At 39.1% G+C, this 22,913-nt stretch overlaps 1 protein-coding gene across 10 annotated transcripts in view; it reads left to right on the top strand.

Moving 5' to 3' along the window:
* The window catches only part of LOC137300532 (myomegalin-like), a 109,138-nt gene that overhangs the window by 49,189 nt on the left and 37,036 nt on the right, over positions 1-22,913 (top strand). For 9 of the 10 annotated variants that reach the window (XM_067969656.1, XM_067969658.1, XM_067969657.1 and 6 more), the window contains 17 exons: positions 1,245-1,436; positions 2,105-2,231; positions 3,489-3,634; positions 3,764-3,880; positions 5,444-5,584; positions 5,688-5,797; positions 6,819-6,958; positions 12,111-12,263; positions 13,013-13,128; positions 13,296-13,439; positions 14,007-14,099; positions 14,767-15,155; positions 15,700-16,180; positions 17,020-17,257; positions 18,912-19,028; positions 19,643-20,348; positions 21,376-21,608. In XM_067969656.1, the coding sequence (XP_067825757.1) occupies positions 1,245-1,436; positions 2,105-2,231; positions 3,489-3,634; positions 3,764-3,880; positions 5,444-5,584; positions 5,688-5,797; positions 6,819-6,958; positions 12,111-12,263; positions 13,013-13,128; positions 13,296-13,439; positions 14,007-14,099; positions 14,767-15,155; positions 15,700-16,180; positions 17,020-17,257; positions 18,912-19,028; positions 19,643-20,348; positions 21,376-21,608 (3,643 nt within the window). The remainder of the gene's footprint in view (positions 1-1,244; positions 1,437-2,104; positions 2,232-3,488; positions 3,635-3,763; positions 3,881-5,443; positions 5,585-5,687; positions 5,798-6,818; positions 6,959-12,110; positions 12,264-13,012; positions 13,129-13,295; positions 13,440-14,006; positions 14,100-14,766; positions 15,156-15,699; positions 16,181-17,019; positions 17,258-18,911; positions 19,029-19,642; positions 20,349-21,375; positions 21,609-22,913) is intronic. The other variant, XM_067969651.1, reaches the window with a different exon arrangement.

The raw sequence follows: 22,913 nt of genomic DNA on the forward strand, positions 1-22,913 counted from the left end.
TGTTGAGTGGGCCCCAAGGGTGGTGCCCATGCAGAGAAGCAGGCTGGACCCCTGAAAAAAGGGTTAATTTTAAAAAAATACTCAAGATCGGCCCCCTTGTACAGGAAGCCAAGAGGGGCATGACTGGGGTTGAGGGTCCTTGGCAAGTCCCACCCCCACCCCCCCACCCCCAAACCCCAAACAAGGCAGAGGGATGTTGGATTTTCCAGCTGTAAGAGGCAGATGGGCAATCGAGATGCATCCATTATGGAACTTCTGCCAACCTGCCCCATACAAATTAGGTGCCCTCCCACCAGCTTTGCAAACTCTGGTGTGGTCAATGCTGGAAGGCACTGGTGGGCGTAATCAAGGTGTAACTGCCAGTATTGTCTCTACATCTAGGATTTTTTGATTCAACAAAAAAGCTAGCTTTTACCAATGATTGCTTTTTGATAAGCAAAGGAGATTGACGCTTCATCACAAAGGACTCTGCCTTTTTTTTTTAGGAACATGAAGGCTGAATGTTTTAAGAAGGAAACTCATTCACTTGTGTCTTTCCTACAAAACGGGCTGTTGCTTTGTCACTTTGATACTGGAACACCACTGCAGCTAATCATTTCAGCCATCCAGCATTACCTGGCTTTAGTCATGTGTTCTAGTGGAATATATATTTGTGTGCATTGTGGAGTTGGCCCACAATGAAGAGTATCACAAATTGCCTAGTTCTGTTTGGTAGCTTCTATTCAACCCTTGGTGTTTATATCATTGCTTTCAGAATCCTGATTCATGGGGTGACCTACAGTTTTGCTTGAAAGCTATAATAGCTGGATCCTTGTCAAAGTTAAATTTTTAATAGAAAAAAAATCACGTTTTCATTGGAACAGTCACCGAGCCCTTGACTAGAAAAGTCAACATGTATTATTACTGATCTTTTTGCCTAAAATATTTACTCCAGTTCTGCTGTTCATGTTCCCTTTTTTTTACAAAATCCTGATCCTTTTAATAAGGGTCCTGTGTATTTATTCAACCAATTTTCTGTAATAGTGCAGTTGAAACAAATCTTCTGGCTGGTTACTACTTAACCTGTTGAGGCGTTTCAATTATTTGATCAGAAAATTCAGGCTATTGTACATTTTCTGGTTGTTGAAAATCAGATACTATCAGCCATGCAAGGATCCTAGAAAATTTGTGTTTTTTTTTAAATTGGGACCTTGGGAAATCTAGAAATAGATCACTGAACATTTTTATTTTGTATTTCCTTTTAGGAGGCATCGGAGCGTTATAACCGTCGTCTGTCCGAACACAATCGTGAGATTCAGGGGCTGAATCGTCAACTTGTTGAGAAAGAGCAACACGTCTCGGGCCTGGTGAAACATGACTCTCTGTTAAGCAAGGAGCAGATGCTAGAAATGGCTCAACTTAAAGCTGCTTTGGATGAAAAAGATAAGATTATTAATGTGAGTATTGCTGCAGATCTAGGGGAGTTCATACCAATTGTATTGTATCGTATTTCTGCCTCATTAAGATTGCAAGAAGTAAGGAATCTTACAACACCAGGTTATAGTCCAACAATTTTATTTTAAAATCACAAGCTTTCGGAGATTATCTCCTTCGTCAGGTGAGTGAGTCCAATCCATCACTGGCATCTCCACATCATTGCAAGAAGTAGCAGTCTTGCTGATCAGCTGGTAATAGTGTGACTTATCTTTTTTGGGTGGAAGGTGTAGTTTAGTTCATAATTTTAGGTGTAAAAGAATTGAAACAGTTAATTAAAACCAGAGAGGAAACAGTCATTCAATTTAATTATCTTGTAATGTCTTCCAAAATTTAGACAAAGTGTTTTTTTAACTTGGCTTCCTTGCACTTCTTTAAGAAGGCTGGTTTTAGTGAAAATAGGTTTTTGGTTACTGAAGGTTGTTGGTAAGAATAACAGTTCTGGTCTTTTTTTTGGAACTGGACAAAGGGCGTATGAGAAGATGGCCCAGGTTTTGGGGGTGGTACACCGATTGGAAACTTGGCATATCATTAAGACAAGTTCTCTAATTATCTAATTTTTATTTGTGTGACTTTTAATAAAAACTCATATTTCTGGCACTAACTACAACCTTTTTTTCTTCTCCAATAGAAACTGGTAGAACATGGACAAAAGAAAGACCAGTATTTTACTCAACAGGAAACACCAAACCCTTTGCACGTTCTTGAGCTAAAACAAACTATACAAATACTGCAGGAACAACTGCACGAGAGAGAAGGTAGGTAATGATAGGAGTATTGTTGGCAGAAGAAAAAACAGATTGTTTGAATACATTACCTTCTAGTGCATTGTAATAATCCTGAGTGGTTGGGCTGTGTGAATGTGGAGTTTTGATTCCCCTCCACCCCGGGAGAAGTTGAATACTCGAGGCAATACCTGGAAGATTTTGTGAAGAGAGGGAGAAGCAAAGGTGATCTGATGTTGTATTCTGACTTGTATCACAGCTACTGTTTATTATTAGCGCAGTGTTCCATATGTAATTATGTCTGCAGATCCTTTTGGTGGGGGGGAAGAAACAAGACCCTGTCATCCAGTGTTGCACATGGATCTTCACAACATGTGTCATTCAGTGTATTCAACTTGTTCAAAATGATGCAGCCTAGGTCCTCATCCACCCAAAATCTACACCCCCATTACCCCCTCTTGCCCATCTTCTCCAGGTTCCACTGGTTTCTAGTGCCCCATCAAGTGGACTTTGAAATTCTCATTCTGATTTCAAGTCTGTTCAAATCCCTCCTCCTGCTTTACATCCCCACACTGATTCACAACTCTAACATTGAGCATCTCCTTGTACCCTGCTCCGCCAGTGATGGACGATTGTTCAGCCGCTATTCTTCTGCATTCTGGGATTGCATGTCTAGTACTTTCCTCCTTGCCACCTCATTCCTGCTTTTTTTTTAAAAAGAACTTCTTTAAACCCTTCTCTTCAACCTTGCCTTTGGTTCCCCCCACCCCGGCAACATCCAAACCCTCTCCATTTTTTCTTATTCCCCTCTTGTTTGTCATCCTCTGTTGAGTCCTCTTAAGTTTAAGTGCTTTGAGACATCTTTCTGCTCGTGAAGAGTAATACAGAAAGGCAGCTTGTATATTTAATCTGGTGCCTCTTGCAGGTTGTATTAAAGCACATGCAAGATGTTCTCAATAGAAAACATGAATGCCGTTACAGCATCTGATTTATATTTTTGTCAGTTGCTGATGACATACCCACTTCTATTACAAATGGATTTCATTTTAATCCCAAGTAGAAAATTAAAACCTGCAGAAACTAAATTTCAACGTGGAAATTTCACTAACAGTAAGTAATGTTAATTGTGCATGATACAACCACGGCAAGAATTTACGCTCAGCAATTTTAGTTAATAGATCAGAACTGGATATGGGAGAAGCAGGATTTGAAATCTATTTATGCACACCTCACTCTGTGACCCCACCTGGTTGGTCTCAATAATTAATACATTTCCCTTTTTTATCTAAGCTGAATTAACTCAACATGAGTCTGCAGAAGATGAGATTCTTGTTAAAATGCCCCAAAACAAGAAGAGCTCAGCCAGCCAGAAAAAAGAGCTTGCTCAAAAAACTGAAGAACTAAACAAGGCCTTGAAGAAAGAAAATGAAGATAAAGTATGTGTCCCCTATAGCTAAAATAATCCAGGCATAATTGATAGCTGAATGCTTTTCAATTTAATTCATATCATTCACTTCTGGGTGAAAGCGTAACTCAGAAGTTTTTTTTTAAACTTAATTTTGCAGATGGAAGTGGCTCGACTCCGGTCTGTTCTTGACGATTTGAAAAAAGATACTTGGACACAGGCTGCAAATATTGAATCGTTGTCCAAAGCCATGCAGGTCAAGGACGAAATCATTAAAGTAAGACTTTCAAGGCCTCCTTTCTGTACATGTTATCGTTTCCAAATATAGTGATGCTTAATTATAGAGTAAATTGAAACATAAAGCCTGCTATTCAGTCGTCTGTTGCAGCAAATTATGGAAGTTTTTGAGGTCAGGTTCTTTTTTTCTTCTCCCCCCTCCATTATCGGTGGGTTGTACCAAATATGCAGGCATTATTTGGGGTGAATTTACAACCATTAGTTTAAGGCTGCATTTACACTGCTACTTCAGCATTGCTGCAATGTGGTTTAGATCTCACTGCGCTGCTAAAGTTGCAGTTAAAAATCTGAAATGCGGGCCTGATCTGCTTGAGTTTGACACTCCAGTCTAATGGGTTTAAAAAGTGCTACGGGGTCCCTTAGTCCCAGTGAAAAATCTTAAACCTATCGAGTTAGTTTAAATTTTGTGGACACTGCTACCCAAGCTTTCTAATGGGATGAATTTCCTCGGAGCTTCTTCTGGCATGCCGACACCTTCGCTTATGCGCGTAAACAGGGTTACCACAGAACCTCCGCCAAAGTTATGGTGGTGGAGCGAGAGAAACCCCAAGGAGATTCTGCGCCCCAAGTGTTTAAATTGTAACTGCTTGATCTCTGTATCTACATGGTTACACACATGGACAGAAGAATAGCCGTTCCAGCCAGGCAGTGTAAACCCTATTTACAGCGACCTCTCTGAGTCCAGTAGTTGCAGCATAAGAATGTTAAGTATGACCTGCAGTTGTGAAAAGATCTGCCTCTGTCACTGCAGATAAATAGATTTAAAATGCTTGTAATGCTAGGATTCAATAACATTTTTGTGGTTCTTCTGTTATTGTTCTGATCTCCTCATACTGTCTCGTGAAACTCATCAAAATATTCCTGACTTTTATTTGAGATGGACAAATATTCCCATCAGTTGACCGAGCTGTAGAAAGGTAGGACTCATGAAGGTGGAGTTAGGACTTGCTGATCTCCACCTGTTCAGCCTGGGTGGAAGTGAGATTTTTCCTGTTGATAGAAGAGGGATCTCTGAAATTATAGTCTCTTATCGGCTGTGGTTCAGTGGAAGCACTCTCCCCTCTGAGTCAGAAAGTTGTAGGTTCTCATCCCACTCCAGGGACTTAAGCACGTAATCTAGGTGGACACTATATTTGAAGTACTGATGGAGTGCTGCACTGTCAGAGGTGCCCTCTTTCGGATGAGACGTTAAACTGAGGCATCGTCTGCCCTCTCAGTTGGATGTAAAAGATCGCATGGCTTTATTTCGAAGAAGAGCAGGGGAGTTCTTCCCGATGTTCTGGCCAAAATTGATCCCACAACCAACATCACTAAAACAGGTTATCTGGTCGTTATCATATTGCTGTTTGTAGGACCTTGCTATGTGCAAATTGCCTGCCACGTTTCCTACGTTGCAACAGTGTAGTGACACTACACTTCATAAGTACTTCATTGGCTGTAAAGCATTTTGGGATGTCCTTGAGGTTGTGAAATGTGCTATATAAATGCAAGTTCTCTTTCTTTTTTGTAAACTTATAGTTAATAATTACTTTTGTTATCACAGGACCTTCAGTCTAGAGTTACCTCCTCAGAGGTAAAGGGAGCAGAGCATTTTACAAGGGAAGTAATTGTGCTGAAGGATGGTATCCAGAGACCTGACCACCCTCCAAGAGAAAGAACTATCATCGGAGGAGACAGCCAGCAGGTTTGTGAAAATTTACACTACTATTTGATTTTTTAAAATATGGATTTTACTTAAATGCAATTAACAAGAGCACAGAGATAATCACTAGTTATATTTTTTGCAGTCTGTCCTGACTCTAGAAGATCAGATGTCAGAGGAACACTTGTACCATGCACTAAAAACTGAGCAGCAGCTCTACTCTAGACTCGTCAAAGCGGTGAAGGAATCAGACAGGTAGAAAATGACAACTGTTTCTATGTTTATCGAATATGTGGAGGTTCTTCTTAAAAAAAGAGCCAAACAGTAAGGATTTTGATCCTTCATGTATCTCCGTTTGTAGATGGCTTATTTTTAAACAACATGCAAGATCTGGGCTGCTGGAATACACTTGCCACCAAGTGTATATTAGATGTGAAATGCATCTGCTGTATTTAAAATCACGGCTTGAACTCCTTTCTCATACCCTCAGCTCTAATGAACAAAAAAGCTGAGTTAACTGCAAAAAAAATTGCTGCAAACGATTTCAAACATGCACTTCAATCAAGAGATTCATGATTTTATTTTTAAATAATTGCAGTTGTTTTAGATTATACATAGCTATTTTAATGGGACTCAAAAGTGGGTCATGTTTTTTTAACTCTCTCTCAATCTGAGGAGATAGGCTAAGGCAGTGGGTTAAATACTGGCCTTTTACCTTTGGGACCTGGGCTCAAATCCGGCCCAGACGGATGAGTTTAAAGTCTGTTTGCCAGCTGGAAGGATTCTATATGAAATTAGTTTGAGCAGTCTCGAATTCCTAGTGGGCATGGCCCTACATCACAAACTGTCAATAATTTGACACTAATTGCCAATCCCACTCAGATGCTGCAGGAAGGCTGGTATGGAAAATGGGGGACAGGAGTAGGAGAAAGTCACACTGGAGAGGGAGTTTTATACTGCATCTGGCTATGCTTTGGCTTACCTGGATGTGCTTGAAAGCTCGATATAAAAGACTGCTCTGTGCCCTCAAAACAGTTGATCAATGCTCTTTTGCTGCTTCCAACAGCTGACTATCCCATTCCCATTATATGCTTCCCTCCATTAAACATCTACAGAAACCTGTTTATTTAAATTGTGTCCGTACAGTAGAATTGTAAACCTCCCCATGTACATTTTATCGTGTGCATTTTTATAAATCAGCTGAGTGAGGAGCTCTGTTTAGCTCTTGTTTTTTTTGTTCCCTATGGTACTGCGTCTTAACCATAATTCTGTACAGCCGCAGCCGCATCCAAGCCTTGCAGATGGAGCTGACGGCCGTTCAGTTGCTACGGCAACAGCTTGAGGAAAGCATTCAAACCAATCGAGAACTGCAGAAGAACTTGGAACAACAAATCCAGGAGGCAAAAAGAAAAGCAGGTGGGATACAAATGGGAAAATTATAGCGCATTTTGGAGATGGTCTACAAAATAGTTGCTCAAAGAGGGAATGTATAACAAGTTTATTAAAAGGCAAATTTAAATAATTATCATTGCATTTTGAATGAAAAGGATACTTGCAGTTTGGTTTTTGATAGATTTTTAATTACACTTGTAAAGGCCACTGTAAAAGCGTGACTTTTTCATGTGCTGGCCCAGACAGTTAGCAAGCTATTTTATGGTGGACAACATCACAGTAGTGTTTGAACTTGTTCACACACGCCTGTCCACCCATGTGCACATTCCAGCAGGAGTCACTGGATAGTTACCGTGAACAGGAATCCTGAGTGAGGTTTATTTCCCCTTCCTTCCCCAGCCCACAGGCACTAAGGTGAATTAATGCTCCCAATCTGCTGCACAGGGTAAAATCAGCAAAGTCAGTATGGACTAGCAATCAAACCTGGGGGATTCTGTTCTGACTGGCTTAGTGCTGTGCTAAGTGGTGTCTTTACCATTGAAGGAGGCCTCCCCCTGAGAATTATAATAAGATTTCACTCATACTTTATGTGTAAAATTTACCATGTGTGGATTTTTAAAAAAGCTAAATGCAAACTTGTAGCATTCAAAGAAGTTGTATTGTTCATTGTGAAAGGTACTCATTTAAAATGTTTTTATTATTATTTAGGAGGTTTGTTTTCTTTTAGTTTCTGAAATGAGTTGTGGATGCTTGGTAATGCAGCTTTACAATTTCATTGTGTCAATAAATCAGTGGAAGAATAATTAAATCAGAACTGTCCTGTCCAGATGTTGAATAATTGGCCAAGTGTAATTTTATTTAGCTCATCATTTGTAAAGGCCAACTAATGACATTTCCATGACCACTGACTGGGTGATGCTTGAATTTATTCTGCTGAATAGCTTACAAGATAACTTGCAGTTCCAACCTACATGGGTTTGCAGAAGCCAGTATAGTTTATTGATGACTAGCAGTATACTGCAGGTTATGTAATTTTAGTGGCTGCATACACTTAACAACAGGTTCTGTTTTTATCCATTAATATCCTTTGCAAAAGTAACTTATTTTACTACCTTTTGGAGTAAAGTACCTCTTCAAATATATTCGTTTCAGCATATCATTTAATACGTGCATTACATCCAGGCTTTAAAATTGCTGAACTGGCAATCAAACAGTCCAGCATTGTCTTTATGGAGTGAATGCTGCATTGATACTGCTGGAATTATGTTCCTGAAAATGTAGTGTAGCAGCCCTGATAACATCTAGAACTTAGTTATTTAATTGCCTCTCCTACTTTTTAATAACAAGCTCCTGGTTGGACTATTACATATACTAAAATTTGGGAAACCTAAAAGCTGCAAAAAACCAAAGTCTAGCCTTTATCATTTTTTTAAAAACATGGAATGTGCAATGCACTTTTGGAAACTACAATTTTTACAGCTTCAGAAATCCATTTTGCATATATTTGGAGCTTAGAGCCAACATTATGGTATAACCCTTTAGTGACTCTAGTATATTAAATGTTTTGCCCTCTACCACAGCTGAGATTTTTATTGCTTTTAAGCAATTTTTCCTTAAAACTTTTAGAAACGATAATCGAGGTCAGAATTAGCGATCACTTGGACAAGTGTGGATTGATTAGGGAAAGCCAGCACGGATTTGTTAAAGGCAAATCGTGTTTAACTAACTTGATTGAGTTTTTTGATGAGGTAACAGAGAGGGTAGTTGAGGACTCTGTGGTGTATCTGTACTTTCAAAAGGCGTTTGATAAAGTGCCGCATAATAGGCTTGACATCGATTGACGCCCATGGAATAAAGGGGGCAGTAGCAGCATGGATACAAAATTGGCTAAGTAACAGGAAGCGGAGAGTAGTGGTGAACGGTTGTTTTTTGGACTGGAGGGTGGTGTCCAGTGGTGCTCCCCAGGGGTCGGTTCTAGGACCACTGCATTTCTTGATATATATTAATGACTTGGATTTGGGTGTACATGGCACAATTTCCAAATTTGCAGATGACACAAAACTTGGAAGTGTAGTAAACAGTGAGGAGGATAGTGATAGACTTCAAGAGGATATGGACAGGCTGGTGGCATGGGCGTACACGTGGCAGATGAAATTTAACGCAGAAAAATCTGAAGTGTTACATTTCGGTAGGAAGAATGATGAGAGGCAATATAAACTAGAGGGCACAATTCTAAAAGGGTTACAGGAACAGAGAGATCTGGGGGTATATGTGCACAAATCGTTGAAAGTGGCAGGGCAGGTTGAGAAAGCGGTTTAAAAAAAGCATACGGAATCCTGGGCTTTATAAATAGAGGCATAGAGTACAAAAGCAAGAAAGTCATGGTGAACCTTTATAAAACACTGGTTAGACGACAACTGGAGTATTGTGTCCAGTTCTGGGCACCGCACTTTAGGTAAGATGTGAAGGCCTTAAGAGAAGGTGCAGAAAAGATTTACTAAAATGATTCCAGAGATGAGTGGCTTTAGTTAAGTGGATAGACTGGAGAAGCTGGGGTTGTTCTCCTTGGAACAGAGAAGGTTGAAAGGAGATTTGATAGAGGTATTTAAAATCCTGGAAGGTCTAGACAGAATGGATAGAGAGAAACTGTTCCCATTGGCGGAAGGGTCAAAAACCAGAGGACATAGATTTACGGTGATTGGCAAAAGAACCAGAGGTGACATGAGGAAAAACTTTTTTATGCAGTGAGTGATTAGGATCTGGAATGCACTGCCAGAGGGGGTGGTGGAGGCAGATTCAATCATGGCCTTCAAAAGGGAACTGGATAAGTACTTGAAAGGAAAAAAATGACAGGGCTACGGGGATAGGGTGGGGGAATGGGACTAGCTGTATTGCTCTTGTATAGAGCCAGCACGGATTCGATGGGCTGAATGGCCTCCTGTGCTGTAACCTTTCTATGATTCTATAAATCTTCTAAGTTTCTGGTGTATCCCTGGGCTCACTTTCTCAATGCTTACCATTGATTGCTCTTCTACAGTTTCTGACCAAACACTGATTATCTTAGTGCCACGGATTGTTAAACTCACTGATGAATCATCAGTTAATGAGAAGCCAAGGAACAAAAGCAGTTGATTAGTGAGTCACTGTTAAAACACTGGGAAATGGAAAATTAGCATGAGATTAATTAGGTGAAATTATATGATCAAGTTTAGTCTCTGAACCAGTGTTTTTAAAAAGCAGTGCACATGTCTAAACATTGTGTACTTGGTAAAGGCACCACAAAAAGACATTGTGTCACTGCGATTGTTTCAAATTGGTGCTACTTCTGCTTTCAGTAACAAAAGTGCTGTTCAGAAACAGGAACTGAGTACGTATGCATTAACTTTTTTTTTACTAATAATAGATTTTGATTCATTTAGAAAAACTAATGTTTGAAGGGTTACTTTTTTATAATGTGATGTTGAAACAGTAGATTAAAAAATTAAATATATAATTTAGGTTAGATGGCACAGTTTGATGTGCAGCCGGGTGGAGGAAGTTTCAAAGGGACATAGACAGACTAAGTGAGTTGGGAAAATTATGGCCGAGGAAGTTCAATGTGGGAAAGTGAGAGGTCATTGACGTTGGATCCGAGAAAGGCAAATCAGCATATTTTCTTAATTATGAGAGATGAGGAGCAAAGGGATTTGGGTGTCCAGATACACAAATCACTAAAAGCTAGTGCACAGGTTCAAAATGTAATCAAAAAGGCTAATAGGATGTTGGCCTTTGTCTCATAGGGGTTAGAAAACAAAAGTGAGGAAGTGATGTTTCAGTTGTATAGGGCCTTGGTCAGACCCCCATCTGGAGTACTGTGTTCAGTTTTAAGCACCGAACCTCAGGAAAGATATATTGGCCTTGGAGGGAGTACAGCACTAATTCATCAGAATGATATTAGGACTTGAAGGGCTAGATAATGAGGATAAGTTGCATAAATTTTGTATTCCCTTGAGTTTAGAAGGTTGGGGGTTAATCTAATCAAGGCATTCAAAATGATATTCAATAGGGTAGATACGGAGAAACTATTTCTTCTGCTTGGGGAAATCCAGAACAAGAGGCATAATCATAAAATTAGAGCTAGATCATTTAGGAATGAATCAGGAAGCCCCTTTTCCATACAAAGCGCAGTGGAAGTCTGGAACACTCTTTTGCACCCTCCTCCCCCCCCCCCCCCCCCCCACAAAAGGCTGTGGATGTTGGGTCAATTGAAATTTTCAAGAACCAGATTAATAGACTTGTTGGACAGGGGTATCAGGGATATGGAGCAACGGTAGGTAAATAAAGTTGAAGTATAGATCAGCCGTGATCTAATTGAATGGCAGAACAGGGTCGAGGGACTGATTAGCCTATTCCTGTACCTATGTTAGCCAGACTGATGTGCTATTCTGTCAGTTGCCAATATTTTTTTTTTTAAATTGCACTTTCCAATTTTGTTAAACATTTTTCTTCTTGATTCATTTGATGAAAAAAGAAGCTCAAACATATTATACAGATCATAAGATATTTATGGATGAGAAAGGCTGTATAGCCCAACTTAGTTCATCCATACAGAAAAGGCCCTGCTGTCTCGCCTTCTCCCTCTCAATGCAACATCTCTATTCCAAAGTTATTACATCCACTATTCTTTCCATAGTCCATTCTATGTATTTATCACTCTTGTGTGAAGAAGAACTTCCTGGTATTTGTCCTAAGTTTGATTTATACTAGTTTGAACCTCTCAATTTAGTTGAAAGTAATATTTTGGTTCTGCCTTTTCCATATTGCTTACTGTCTTGTATACCTCAGTAAGATCATCTCTCACATGCCTCCTTGCAAGGCTTAGAAGCTCAAATTTCTCCAGTCTTTTCTCTTAACTCAAACCTCTAACACTTGGGATCAATTTAATGGCTCTTATGCATTGCCTCCTGCACTTGAATGTATTCCCTGTATCTTAATATCCAGAACTGAAACACAGTACTCGGTGTGGTCTCATGAGGGCACTGTACTATTTGGAAAAATAGAATTTTTCTGCTTTGTTTCTTTTTATAAATGACAGCTAGAAGTAGTCATGTTGCATATATTTTGTGCTGTATTGATTTTTAAATCAATGGCCCTCTTTCTGTGCTGTATGATTCTATGAAAACTTTATCATCCCCAGACACTACATCCAAAGTGGACATGGCTGATTTTAAAGAGATTGAGGCCCTACGGCACCAGTTGGAAGACACCCAGCGCTGGAATGTGTCCCTGCAGTCCCGACTTGGACAGAAGCAGGCTAGAGCTGGTGGAGTGGGTGCAGCCAATGATTCAGGTATACTGTTACTTCTCTCTCAACATATATCCTAAGATATTTTTAAACTGGTTATTCTGTGGTAAACTACTAGTATGTTGTGCTTGATTCCTTTTTTAGTATACAGGTCAAGGTTAAATTATAGCTTGAAATTGTTACAATAAAGATGGCAATTGCAAAGTTTATTTTCTCATTTACATTTAATGATGTGATATTGCATGATTTCAGTACAGTATGTACAGGAGAAGAGTAAGTACAATTGATTGGAAGGAGGAAGTAATAGAATCTTCATTTTATTATCTCACGAACCCTTTGAATACTTGCCTTTATCTTGTGGAAAAGTGTTCTATAAATTTCTAGTGGTAAAGTGCATTTTAAAATGCAGAAAAATTATGTTGCTTAATGCATAACTTGTCTGGAATTAACTTTTTTTTTTGGTGCTGAATTAGCACTGTAGCCTTCAAACAAGTAAACAAATGTGGGTAAACAGAAAAACTACAAATGCTAGAAATACATGGCAGATTAGTCAGCTCATTTTGGAGGTGAGGTGGGGGGAGAAACAGATTAATGTGGGTGGGATTTTTTAGCAGAATGCATAATTTAACCATCCTACCTGAAATGTTAAACTCTTTCTCCTTCAAATGCTTACATACCCACCATGTAACTCCCATTTTTATTTTTTGCTTCATTAAAGGAAATGTGTTGAGCTTCTAGAACTGAAACAATATAATGCACTGCAATCTGTCTTCATTGACTGTAATGTTTTCTAGGTGACACTTTTACAAGCTATGGAGACCAGACCTCATATCTCAGCATCTGCCTTGGACAGTTTGATGATTTGGAGCAGGAAATAGTAAAACTTTCCCTGCCAGAGCTCAGACAAAAGGTGAAGCTCTCTTCTAAATCATATTTGCCCCTCCCCCACTCCACTCTTCAGATCTTGTGTGTTTTAATTAGAAGAGACTATTTTATGTAGCATTATAGTTTAATATTGCAGACAACTCAGCTTTAAAAAAAGGACTGTTCCTTGTTTTGCCTTTTACAACTGTCCAGGTTATTGAACTTCAGAAGTCTCTCAAAGCATTGCAAGTCAACAATCAAGATCTGCAAGATAGAATTACTATGTCAGAGTGTTCCATTCTGGGCTCCGACAGTCAAGAAAAGCAAGATGTACCAATGATGGCTACTCAGATAAAGGTGAAGAAGGAGTTCTGAAATAGTGGTGACACATTTAACACAACATAATGTTCTGTAACTAAAAGTATTTTCCTACCAGTGCTGTGCACAGATAGTGAAGTAGTACAACATCGGTTCAGAATGCAGCTTACTTGGATATAAAATTGTGCACAGAAATGTAATTTATGGTGCAGATAAGTGGCAATGTGATTTCTAAGAGCATATAAATCTCATTGCATAGAAATTTGACTATCCAATTATCTTATTTCAAAGTATATCTGGTTGTTCTGTGTTTCCCATAAACTTTGCACTTGAATTCCCATTATATCATGGTAAATATAATGCAACAAATTTTTGTTCTTTAATCAATTAAAAACTATTTTAGATGTTTAAATGATTTTTTTTTCAGTGTTCGATCTGACTATTTGAGACTTGAAAAATCTGTTTGTTACTTTTTGTTCTAGGTCTTCTGTAATCCATTTTGCATTCATTTATATTTCAGTTATATATGCTATAGTTTTCATACGTTCAGTTTTTTTTTTCAAACTTCATTCTTTTGTCTCATCCCGCTCCATGTCTCATATATAGCTACTTAATCAAAGGCTGGAAGAATCAATGAAAATGAACAGAGTCCTTCAGGAACAACTGCAAAGCCATAACCAGCTTGAGGACCATCATTTGGTATGACTTTTTTTTCCATAATGATTTTTGGCTTTACCTATTTTGCTGTAGCTTTGGTCCACGGCTACTACTCTATACGTGGATGCATACAGATTTTGAAAATGCATCTGAATTTAGTACTTGGATTTTTAAAAATTTAAATGTTACTGCCTAAGCCTTTCAACATTCTGTCTAGCTGCTTATCTTTGTTACTCAATTTTACTTAGTTTCAGACTTAATGAAAGAACCCAAGGTGCATTTAAGGTTTTACATTCCTACAGAAATATTTTTGCATAAATGAATTATCTGCAGAAACATGTGTATGTAAGTAAACTGTCCCCTGTTGCTCTGTTTCCCCCCATCTGTAGCATGTCCTCTGGGAGGATAATGTGACCTGGTATGCAACTAGTGCCATTTCATTGTAAAACCAAAAATGGTGTGCGTTTTGAGTAATGCGGGAATCTTTTTTTCTGCCCCCCCCCCTCCCTGCTTTTCATTGGACTGTTTTTCTTCCTCTTGGTAACCAAGCTAAAACTTGCAAAATTATTCCCTTGACATAGTTGAGTGTAAATATCAGTTCAACCTGAGATTTGTTGACCTTAATGAAAGTGTAATACTGTTAGCATTTCTTTAGTTCTTGGGTTGCTTCCTCACTGTCTGTGTATTTATTTAATTTGGTAAAACACAGGCCTTGTCCAAAGATGACAAATGTATACAGACAACCCCTGAAGTTAAACAAGCATCAGAAACTATACCAGTGCAGCAACCCACTGCCCGTGGCCCAAGAACCGCTACTGAGAAAAATTGGGAGCTGCATGCTTCAGTGGTGCCTAATGACTCTGCTGCTGCTGATAGAAATAATTTAGAGTCTGCAAACTTGAGATTTAAGGACCTGAACAAGATTAATTGTGAATTGGAGGAAAAACATAGAGAGCTGCAAGAAGTGGAGACGCAGCTGGAGATAACCGAATGTCAGTTGCATGAAATGGAGGCGCGGCAGCACCAATTGGAGGAAGAATTGAGCACGATGAGGTCATTGATGGAGGAGAATGGTGTGTCATCAGTAACTGAGCTTGGGTAGGTGCCATGAATATCTCCAGATAAGCTCATATATTAGTATTTGTGAGAGATTAGAATCTTCAGTGCCCAGATCACTATCATTTCATGGACTCCAAAGCTGAAAATTCAATTGAAGTTTCATTCAATTCTGGGTGGCTGATGATAGAAATTTGATATTTTTGTGTCCATGTTAAAGCATCGCGAGCGAAAGGAAGCACTTAAAGATTTGATCTCGATAAAGTTATTCACATTCATTATACCTAGCATTGCAGTGAATGGGATGGTTTTGTACACTCTGTTTCAAAAAATCTAAAGTAAAACTGATGTCAGTTGACCCTAGGTTTGTCATACAGGTATCTGAAATAATTTAAAACTGTTAATTTGGAGTTTTTTTACATAACCTGTATCCAGTGCCTTAAAGCACTTCACATATATTTGTGATTTCTATCGATGCATAATTTAGTCATTCGTATGACATTGTCTTTTCTGTTTATGAATAGATCATCTATTTATAATACAGTTCATCTATTAACAGATTAATTTTATAAACTATCTTATGTAGGAATGAAATTGTGAAATTGAGAACAGAGATAACTGAACTGCAAGATCAACTTGGAGAGGACCTGTCAGTAAGTGAAAATGAAGACACTGAGGAAGAAATCGATGGTGAGAGAGAAGGTAGCCTAAGAAAGACAGTTTTGAGGTTAAAAATTAAACTGAAGAATCACAAAAAGATAAATGACCTTCTTAAGCAGCAAGTGGAACTTAACTCCTCTGTAGATGGTGAAAATAGTTTTAACCCTGACCTGATTGTAAACATGGCAAAAGAAATTGAACACCTGAAAGCTGAACTGGAAACTGCCAATCAAAAGATAGTGAGCATGGACGGAAGACTGAAAGAAATGAAGACAAAAGAGTGGAAAGGGCTCCATGGTTCAAAGTTGCCAGTGCCAAAATCTTTGGAGATTAGAAACCACAAGGCAAAGAACACAGAGAAGATGTCTGATCAGTCTGTTCTATCTGCGAGCCAAGTGGCAATTACAGTAAGTTCTTCTGTCTTTCTGTTAATTTTTTAGAGGCAGTTTTTAACAAAATAATATCCACGTTTGCTGGCCGTCCTTTAAAGAACCTGGTACCACGTGAAAGCCTGCAGAGTTTTTTCTGGAAGCCTATCTCTGCCCTTTTTCTACTGTCATTGGTACTGGTTCCATTGCTAAACACCCCACAAAAAAAATAACTTAGTATTATTTTCAAATATTTTAATGTCCTTGATTATATTTTGTTCCTTTTGTCAAATGTTAAAATACAAGATTTTTGGGGGAGTTTTTCCTTGACTGACTGGTTGTGTTCACCCAAAGGACTGTGGCACAATTCATTGAGTCAGGCATCTGATACTATTATGGATCATATTATCCTGTCCTGTATCTGATGCCCTTCATGTGGCGTCAGAGTTTGCAACCAATTGAGAGTGTAACTAAGAGGCAGCCAGTCACTTTCGCAGTAATGATATTGTGGCAAGTGTTAATGAGTGGTTGGTCACTACACTCTGCAGTTTCTCATTTGATGACTAATACTCCTTTCACAGTATGGGGTGCTTATCTCCTGGGAGTGTGGAATCCAGGGATACAGACTCAGCCACGTGCTCCTTGGAACATAAATAAGCTTGAGTGGGCACCAGTGTGGCTGTCGTTAACTATTCTAATGAGTCCATAAATAATCAGACCGAATGAAGAAGAAACTCAATATGGATCTCTATAATGAAGTGTATTCTTAAAATCGATACAAAAAATACTATAGGTTCTAAAATATTTGATGAAACTTTGTTCTCCCTTTGTTTGCTATTAATAAAAGCCCTAATGAGTTTATTTTATTCAAATACTAGGTCAATACTAGGTCTCGTCTCCCTGTCCCACTAAAACGGCCAAGGTCAGTCAGCAATGTGAACACTGCCACCTTTAGCCAAGATATCCCATCTGACCATCAACAAGTTGATCAGTTGAGGGCAGTATTGAAAGACTACAAACTGCTGAACAAACAGTTGCAGAGTAAGTTGTATGCAGCTGAGGCAACACTTGCCAGCCAGGGAGAGAAATTAAAGCTTCATTGTACTCCTGTCCATGGTAAGTAGCTAAACATTATTTGTAAAGAGCAGTTGTTCAATAGCATTATTCAGCATTTCACAATGATTGGAAGTTTGCAGAGTGAACCTCTCCCTCTCCCGGTTGTACTATAGATCGGCTCTTTGTGTCAAATAATTGGTTTAACTAAGATATGTGCATCAAAGTTCGATATTTTCAAGCAGTGAAACGTTCTAGTTATTAAATGGCAATTTGACCTCCCTTGATTGATATAGTGAGGCTTTTTAGTTGTAAGCAGACTAATTCCCAGGCAGCAGCTGTGAAAGGCACAGTACCAAGATTATTTGACGGAGTAAGAAGAGTGCAATAATGGCGTGTGGGAGACCGACACAACTTTCCAGCTCTGACCCTTGACACCTCAGTGCCACAAACAGCAGCAGCATACAGATACAACCAGGCCTATGCAGGCACCAGTGTCGTTGCTGAAATCTCTATAGACAGCTTGATTTATATGGTGAGGTTTTTATTTGTAATCTGACTAATGAGAATATGCTTCAAATGTGAGATTAAATTTGGCAAATTTTTGTAGTCCTTAGATTTGAAGCATTTATTCGACAATAGAGGAAATTTTCCAGTCACCATTGCTGGTGGTGCAGGAGTGGAACAGGGGAGGGGTTTGGAAAATCAGCTGGAGATCCATTCCGTTGGATTTCAAACCTCTGGTCAGAGCTTAAGGCAATTTTTAGGATCTCTTGACAAAAGCTGGCAAGAACTTAATTTTAATATTATAATATATTGTAACAACTGCTTGCTATCACACAAATTTTCCTTGATTCTCACTGGAATTAAATTTGGTGGTATAAAACAGGTAGTCATGCTCTGGGCTGACAGGAAGTCAGAATTTAAATAGGACCTGCTGTTGCTGAAGAATATCTGAAAGTATAATTAATCTTTAGATTTGTGCTAAGTGTTACCTTCATTGTTATTTTTGTCAAGTTATATGTGGTGAATTTTTGCTACTAGTTACTACGGTTATAATTTTGAAAACGGGGATTTGTTTTTTGGTGTTGTGAGGATGAAAAAGAGATGCAAGACAGGTCAGATTGTGTTGGATGGACTGCATTTACTTGGCCTAATCCACAAAGCCGTATCTACAGGCAGAGTTGCTAACCTTAGAATGAATAAAACCATCATTGCAGGCTGCACTTCACTTGGGATGCAGTGACAAGGTATTGTTGTCTCCTGGAATCTGATCTCCTAAACAACTTTCATCACGGGGGCAGCACTGCCAATGGCTGTCAAGGTCGTCGCAGTCCTGAAATTTTATGCGTCTGGCTTATTCTAAGCTGCTGCAGGAAATATCAGTCAACTTGCAGTTAACCGATGTATCAAGCAGGTGATTGATGAGATTGTTTGCTCTGGCATACAACACATCTCTTCCCCCAAGGACAGCAGAATGACCGAGCAGTGAAATTGTTTGAATGGCAAGACTCCATTGTATGCTCTGGAAATGGCTAATTGAAATGTATTGTAATGAAAGACTACTGTATTTATATTTGTCCCTTCAAGTTTCTTTTTGTTTTTAAGGCTTGCTTCTGGAACTTTGAGCCTACAGCTGGTTCTTGCAAGATCCTCTCGCTGTTTTGCTTCAGCCTTCTGTGTTACGAACTTTGCTTTTGTCCTTATTTTTCTGTAGCTGAATCATCTTTGAAACAAGATGATAAAGAGGTCCAAGTGGATTTTCAGGACCTTGGTTATGAAACCTGTGGAAAAAGTGAAAATGATGCGGACAGGGATGAGAGCAGTAGCCCAGGTAGATGGCATGAGCATGAAAACCCTGACTGATGCTCAGGAAGCATGAGGGAAAGGACGGCTTTATGTTCTATAGAACGCATGCTATTAACTTTGTCTTCTCACTTCACAGCTAAAATGTGGTGCTTACTTAATTATTTTCAGTTTAGTGGCCTGTAAAGTGCCAAATTTGAGAAATTATGGCACAGTAATGACTACGTGATCATTCAAATAGTTGAGCTCCTGATTATTAAACTAGGTTATAAGTGCTGGAGCTGATTCAGTTGCTAGTCGTGGCCGAATGAAATTAATACATTCTCAGCCACACTTCCTAGGTACAGCAACACACAATCAATTATGTGACAAATGCTAAATTGGAAAATAATAAATTGGCACAGCATACTGTCTGTCTGTCTTAAATTTCTGCATGTTTTATTCTGCTGAGTTCAGCTATGTGCTTTTTGTAGACTTGTCTCCCTTATTTCAATTTATTGGGATTTGTGGTAGCTTTTGCATGGAGCAGAGAAGGGAAGTACTTCTCTTAATTCATACCTTTCAAAATCCAGGAATAAGACTAAACCGATTGGAATTATCAAGTAATAAAGTCTTTCTTTAACTTTGGAATTTTTCCCCCAGACACAGTCAGCCATTTACCAGGCCATCACTACAGCGACTCAACCATTCCCTCCCTCCTTAAGTTAAATCGCCGTTTCTTTTCTATGGAAAATCTTGATACAAACTCATCAACTTCATACCCAAGCTCACCGAGTTTGATTTCGCCCAAAATCAGCTTGAAGAACCTTGACGTATTTGATGACTATGGACAGACTGATGATGTGAGTGAGTTGAAACTTCAAATTGGCGATCTAAAGGCGCAAATTGAGAAGTACCAGAAAGTTATTCACCATCTCCAGACTCGTATACGCAAGAATTCTCTATCCAGCGACCAGTTGACTATCTCAGACCATAGCCACCAAGCTACAATGAGGGGTTCATATGAAGGGCACTCTTTGGATGCTATTAGAAAGGATGATGACGGTAACTATAGTCAGAGAAGACATTCCATACAGTCTTCAGACCTATCTGCTCAAACCAGCCAGAAGAATGGAGATGTTTCTAATCGTGTGTCAAGATCACAGAGTATGGATTTTGGAAGCCAGAATGAAAAAGGGGACTGGTTGGTATCTAGCTATTCCCAGGATGGACAACAGGTACAAAAGTTAAAGGAACAAATGGAACAACTGGAAGATCAGTTACATAAAGAGAAGGCAGTGAATGAGGAGCTTCAGGATCGACTACACCATCTTCAAACGAAATTGGCAGCAGCATCACCAGCTCAAAAGTAAATCACTTTAATACGTTGCAAACAGTAGTGGTTGTATTAAGATTTTTTTTTAAGTGGTCCATTCAGATTACTTCAGGTTTGGTAGTATAGTGGTTATGGTTCATGACAAGCAGCTGTAAATTTAAATCCCACTCTGGAAAGTTGTGAATTGAATTCATTAAATGTGATAATTTGTGGACCGGCATTAGGTTCAAATGACCGTGAAAGCTGCAGGATTGTGAGATTTTAAAAAAACAACTAGTTCACTAGTGTCCATCAGCGAAGGGGACCTGCCACCCTTGCCAGGTCTGGCCTTACACGTGACTGCAATCCCACACTACATGGTTGACTCTTAATGCCCTCTGAAGTAGCCTAGCAAACCATTCAGTTCTTGGAGCAACTAGGGCTAGGTAATAAATGAGGCCTTGCCAGTGTTGCTCACTTCTATGTGCATGTTTTAATATATATATTTGCTCTTTCATACATCTTGTTAACATTGGTAAAGCCAGAGATTTTCTTGGGGAAATGTTGACATGAACATTTGAGATTAAATCCTAAATGTGTGTTTACTACAACCTGCATTTTATCTATTCTCAAACTTGGGATGCAATGTGTCTAAAATACAGACCCTACATTCAGAAATTAAAGGGATGAGCGGACACCTTAAAAACAGAACACTGGGCGCAGCAAAAACAGAAACGCAAGAGGCATTCAGCAGGTCAGGCAACATCCAACCACCTGCTGAGTGTCTCTAGTGTTTTCAGTTTTTATTTCAGATTTCCAGCATCTGCAGTATTTTCCTTTTGGTGCAACCATATCTGCATTTTGAACACATACCTGCAATAATATTGATATCCAACATATGAGGAAATAGTCCTTATGAGAAATGCTTATGTTGAAAATCTATTTCATAAAATTAGATACGATTGTACCTGTAGCAGCTCCATGGTGTACTTTGCTTTTAATTTGATTGGAACATAATACTAATGAGTTTGCAATTAGAATATAGAAAACTAAATGACAGATTTTGTTCTGTTTTACTTAGATATGATTCACTGGTACAGTCGCAAGCAAGGGAGCTCTCACACCTCCGACAACAAATTAAAGAAAGCCGTAATATCTGCACTTTGCACTGCCAGACCCTGGTGGATCTTACCAAAGCCTTTGAGGAGCTACTGCAAGCCAGTGATGTTGATTATTATGTCGGGGAAGCCTTTCGTGAACAGCTAAACCAGAGTTTACAGCTGGTGGAAAAGCTAGAGAACAAGTTTGATGGTGGTAAGCTAACAGGAAAAATTGCTGGGAAACTTCAGAATTTTGAAAGGAAAATTATTTGGCTGTATATCCATCTATCTATATATTAAAATCTTGCATAGGGCACACATTTCCTACTGTCAAGATTTATGGTTATGCTTTTCTGTCAACTGTTGCGATGTAGTAGCGGACTCTGACCACTAGATAACTCTGCGGAGCAAGTTTCTGAAGTCTCTCTCCCAACTCTTGTATATGGGGGGAGAAAACATTAATCAACTGACCATGGCAACGTTATTAGTTCTCTAGTAAATTAGATATGCCTACATTTCCAATTTTAGTTCACTACATATTTGGGTGCAAAGTTCAGTGCTTCGTGTAGATAACAGCCTACATTTTCTGGTTGACATCTTAACACCAATGTTAAATGGGTTACCATCGATTGGAAAATCTAGACTCACTCAATAGTCTTAAAGTTAATCTATCCATAGATTTTAGTGAATTTGTTATCTATTAAGCCCTTTATTTTTCTTCCAATTTTGTGAGGGTAGTTTTGTTTCTGCTGAGATCTCATTACATATCCATTGAAATGAATAGCCACAAAATCACAAGCTGCCAAATATAGAAACAGAAAATCCCAGTTCAGAACACAGCTGTCAGAGAAAGGAGACTTTCATCCAGGATGTTCTAGGAGACCAAGGACAACCCAAGGCTCCTTTTCTCCATGAGGAATCGTTTACTGAAACTCCATTCTTCTGCACCTCCACCTTCACCATCAGTACCAAGTGCAAAGAGTTCACTTATTCCCTTTTCTCTAAGATTGATACTATCTGTACAGCTGCCTCTGCTGTTAACTTTCCCCATTCCTGACCTTCATTCCCCCTTCACTATACAGTTGTTCAGCCATTCTCCCTCACCTTCTGTAAGCTCACCTCCTCTGAGACTGGCTTCTTGCTCCCTCAATCAACTGACCACTTGACTACCCATCCTTGCCTCCAGCCTTGCAGACAGTGGCCCTTTCCTCTTCATCTGCACACTACCTGACATGACATCATCTGCAGGAATGGATCAGCTTCTGTTTTTCTGCTGATGACCCTCAGCTTCACCTCTCCACCACTTGCCTTCATCTCACAATTACCCCTGTGCTGTCAAACTACAGGAGAAAATCTCCGAAAGCTTGTGAATTTAAAATAAAATTGCTGGACTATAACTTGGTGTTGTAAAATTGTTTACAATTGTCAACCCCAGTCCATCACCGGCATCTCCACGTCAAACTACTTGTTTGACATTAAGTTGTAGATCAATCAAGATTTAATCCAACTGAATATTGAG

The sequence above is a fragment of the Heptranchias perlo genome, chromosome 31 (assembly GCF_035084215.1).
Source record: "Heptranchias perlo isolate sHepPer1 chromosome 31, sHepPer1.hap1, whole genome shotgun sequence".
Taxonomy (NCBI): Eukaryota; Metazoa; Chordata; class Chondrichthyes; order Hexanchiformes; family Hexanchidae; genus Heptranchias; species Heptranchias perlo.